Source organism: Austrofundulus limnaeus, unplaced genomic scaffold (genome assembly GCF_001266775.1).
Source record: "Austrofundulus limnaeus strain Quisiro unplaced genomic scaffold, Austrofundulus_limnaeus-1.0 Scaffold2543, whole genome shotgun sequence".
In the NCBI taxonomy this organism is placed as follows: domain Eukaryota; kingdom Metazoa; phylum Chordata; class Actinopteri; order Cyprinodontiformes; family Rivulidae; genus Austrofundulus; species Austrofundulus limnaeus.
Window position 1 is genome coordinate 7,068 of NW_013954945.1, and position 4,161 is coordinate 11,228.

General features: G+C 33.8%; 1 protein-coding gene across 1 annotated transcript in view; it reads right to left on the bottom strand.

Moving 5' to 3' along the window:
- Nucleotides 1-308: 308 nt before the first annotated feature.
- Nucleotides 309-4,161, bottom strand: part of LOC106511143 (zinc finger protein OZF) — a 5,871-nt gene continuing 2,018 nt past the window's right edge. The window contains exon 3 of the mRNA XM_013999889.1: nucleotides 309-1,908. Within this exon, the coding sequence (XP_013855343.1) occupies nucleotides 832-1,908 (1,077 nt within the window). The 3' untranslated portion in view covers nucleotides 309-831. The remainder of the gene's footprint in view (nucleotides 1,909-4,161) is intronic.

Below are 4,161 nucleotides of genomic sequence, written 5' to 3' on the forward strand. Positions count from 1 at the left end.
ACATCTGGAGCAGGAAGTCTTCAGAACCAGAACCAGGTTCTGTTCAGAACCAGAACCAGGTTCTGTTCAGAACCACAGCTAAAATCAGTAAATAAACTTTACAACCAGGTCAGAGTCTAAAAGAGAAGAAATGATTTTCTTTTTAGTCATTTCATCTTTATTTAACCTAAACTAAATGTTTACAGGAATGTTCTGACAGGTTTCATTTAAAAACACAATTCACACAGAAGTTTACATCAAAACATCAAAACAGTAAATTAAAATATTAATATAGTTAAAACAATATAATAAACTTCAGAAGAAAGATCATAAAATCTCAGATTTTGGCTCCCAGCACAAAGTAAAACTCCAAATATTTAAACTGAAACTCAGATATAATCTGCAGCTCTGACCTTGTTTCCTGTCGAACAAACAGGAAATCAGTGGTTTGACCCTGACTGTCAGACAAAACACTGAAAAATAACCCGTTATCAAAATAAATCAAAGTTTATCATTTAGACAGCAGAATGTAAGGACGACTCTGCTCAAAGTTCTCTACAGGAGTTGAAACAAAACAGACATCACAGATTAACTAATATAAAAAAAGATTTCAGCTCCATTTTAAAAACCCCAGATTGTCTCAGCAGAATGCCTGAGGACAAGTCTTTGAATCAGTCATTCAGATACAGATGTTTTACAAAAAGCAGCACTTGTTCAAAGACTTAAGAACTAAAACTACAGCTGATTTTCTTGTGTCACCAAAAAGAACCTTTGCAAACCAAAACATTGTTTTTATCATTAATATTCCACAAGATCCACAAGGATCTGGCTTCTCTCCTGTGTGAACATCTGTCACAAACATCCTACTTCTGTATGGTGTCTCTTCATGTGCTGCATCAAAGTTTGTTTAACACTATAACGTTTCTCACACTGACCACAAGGATAAGGTTTCTTGAAAACGTGATTTCTCATGTGCTCTATCAAATTTCTTTTAGCAGTATAACGTTTTGGACATTTGTCACAAGCAAACGGTTTCTCACCCGTGTGAGTTTTCATGTGTGCGCTTAATGTACACTTTGTAGCAAAACATCTCCCACATGTTTTACAAGAATGTGGTTTTTCACCAGTGTGGACCAAAGTGTGGAGCCTTAGTTTGTAAGCATCTATGAAACATTTCCCACAAATCCCACAGCAATATGGTTTTTCCCCGGTGTGGACCCTCATATGTTTGTCTAATTTCTCTTGAATTCTAAAATGTTTCCCACAAAGTTTACAACTAAAGGGCCTCTCTCCTGTGTGAATGGACTGATGGTTGTGTAATGCAGAAGAGCTTGAATAATTTTTCCCACAAGTTTTACAAACATACCTCTCACCTGTATGACACCTTTTGTGCTCCTTTAAGTGACCACTACTGTAGTAACTTTTCCCACATGTGTCACAGGAAAATGGTCTCTCACCAGTGTGAATTCTCCTGTGGACTGGTAAGTAACTACTTTCTTTGAACCTTTTCCCACAGAGCTGACAGACATATGGTTTCACACCTGTGTGGACACTGTGATGTCTTTTTAGGTGGTATTTATTCTTAAAACTTTTCTCACATTTGTCACATTGAAAAGACTCCAGATCTGCTTCAGGGTTAGTCTCAGTCTCTGCAGAGATGTCCGGATCGCTGGTGGGACTTCTGTTCTCAGAGAGGACCGGGTCTTTGTCTGGTTCTGGTTCCATCTGATCACTTTTCTTGATACAACTTGTCACCACTGAGGTTGTGGTTTCCTGCTTCGTTTCAAGTTGATCTTCATCCTGACTGATGGAGAGATCATCCTCTTCCTCTTTAACTCGTGGAGGTTCTGGTTCCTCAGGTTCTTCTTTAACTCGAGGAGGTTGCTGCTCATGAACAGAAATGGTTTTGCAGACAGGTTGGTGGTCTGGAGGAAAAAGAAGAAAAATCAAAGTTTAAAGTAGTTTACATGCAGAGGAGGAAATATTCTTTATTGGCACAAATACCTGCTAAAATGATCAGAAACAACCGACACACAAACTTTATTTATATTTATATTTATATAAGGATGATGACATCATCAGCTTCGACCATTTTCCTGAGCTGCACTGAGGGTGACCTCGCTAATCGTCACTAATAAATTCAGAGAAACCCTACTGATGAAAAACAACCTGAATTTTATCCAGTGAGCCCTTTAAAATGAAGTTCATGTAAAAACATTATTTTATCTTCCTTTGTTCCAAACTTTATTCTGATCTGAAACCTTGGTTATTTTCCTCCACAGACCTGTCATGGTGGTGCACAGATGTCAGCTACTCCAATGAAAGCGTGTGATGACCCACAGTAACTGAATATTCTGACAATCAACCTTGATTAATAAAAATAATTACATTTCATTTGGAACAAACATCACTTCATTAGAAACGATGACTTTATAAAATCACTGGAAGAAGAAAACTCAGTGATTTTTACAAAACTTAAACTCTGAAAGTTTGGGTTTAATCTACCTTCAGAAATATTCTTATTCTTCAGTGGGGTAGGATTTTTATTAAAATATGACTTTGAAATGAATAAACTTCCAGTTAAACTATTTACATTTCACCAACAAGTCCTTCATTATTAGAAATACATTTTTAAACATAACTTTTAACGCTCCTGTTAGTAATAAAAGATGCATTTTAATATTTTTTTTATTTTAAAGAATGGACACAAGCTCTGATTAACTCAAGACAAGGATCATTGTTTTATATATTAATACCTCGGCTTTACCCACTCTTTATTCAGGACTACATGTTTACAGACAAAAACTGCAATAATAAATTTAAATTTTAGGAACAAATACCATTAAAATTATCTTTGAAAAGTAAAGAATTTTCTTTTATTGTAGAAAATTAGATCCAACTATTTAAATTTCCCCTTTTAAGCAAAATAATTTAATTTTAATATTTTAAATAACATTTCCATGTAATGGATCCATAAGAATAAACTTTAATATTCTGTCAACCTGATGTAGAAACTGAGAAACTTTTATTTTATTGTAATTATGATCATWAATGTTGGAAGATCTTCAGAATTGGTTGTTGACCAGTAATTTAAATATTCCAACTTTAACATACAACAATATTAAATTTGTCATTAATACTGTGGACACAAAACTGGAGTTTATAATGAATAACCTGATTATTGTGGTCAAATATTACCTGCACTAATGTCCATGTTTGAAAATGAGCCCTAACCTTCATTTCTCTTCAACTCTGTGAAAACGAGTGAAACAAACTCTGCTCTCCTCTATGATAACGTCCCGTTTGATTTTTGACATTTATCCAGATGTTAATGTTATTAAGAGCCCTTACAGTATTTATTATTGTTTATTTTAATATGATTTATGCCTTTAATACTATATAAAACACTGACTGTTTCATGTTAAATGTCTTTATTGTTCTTCTGTATAAAAAGTATGTTTTCTTGTAAGATTTGTCTGTTTCAACAATAAAGTTTATTTAAAAAAATGTATCAATGGTTAGCATTAGCCTTGTTAGCCTGCTGAGTCCAGCTGCAAAGCATCATGGTCTACATCCACAGAGTGGCTTTAATAAAAGTTTTAAACTTATTTCAGAGCTGTTTCTGGAGCTGTGGACTGATTTAAAAACTGTTCAGTTGTTTTAAATCAGTGAAAGATTAGAGACCATTTTGTTGTTACAAGTTATCGGTTATGTGCAAGGCCACAAGTTTACATCGTTGCACACAGCTGATTTATTTGCTCTAAACTGATTTGTGTTAAACTTTAGGATCAAACATGAGAACCACAAAGTGATACTTGAGTAAAAGTACAAGTATCATACCAAAAAAATACTTTGTTAAAAGTTAAAGTCTCCTTTAGGAATATTACTTGAGTAAAAGTCTTAAAGTATATTTTAAGTATTAAAAGTCAAAGTGTAGATTTAAAATGAGCAGTTAGATTTTCTGTAAGGACATTTATTAGGAGGTGACCTCCCCAAAAACTGCAGAAATGACTGTTGTATTAAAAGAATGAATGGATGTTAAATTTAGGATGCACTAGTCCAGCTGTTTCAGTTTATATACATATATCAAGGCTGCACAAAGTCTTGATTTGTTTGTGTACAAACTAATACACTATCAGAGTTTTATATATTTATACTTCTCATTCAACCACAGTTAAATTC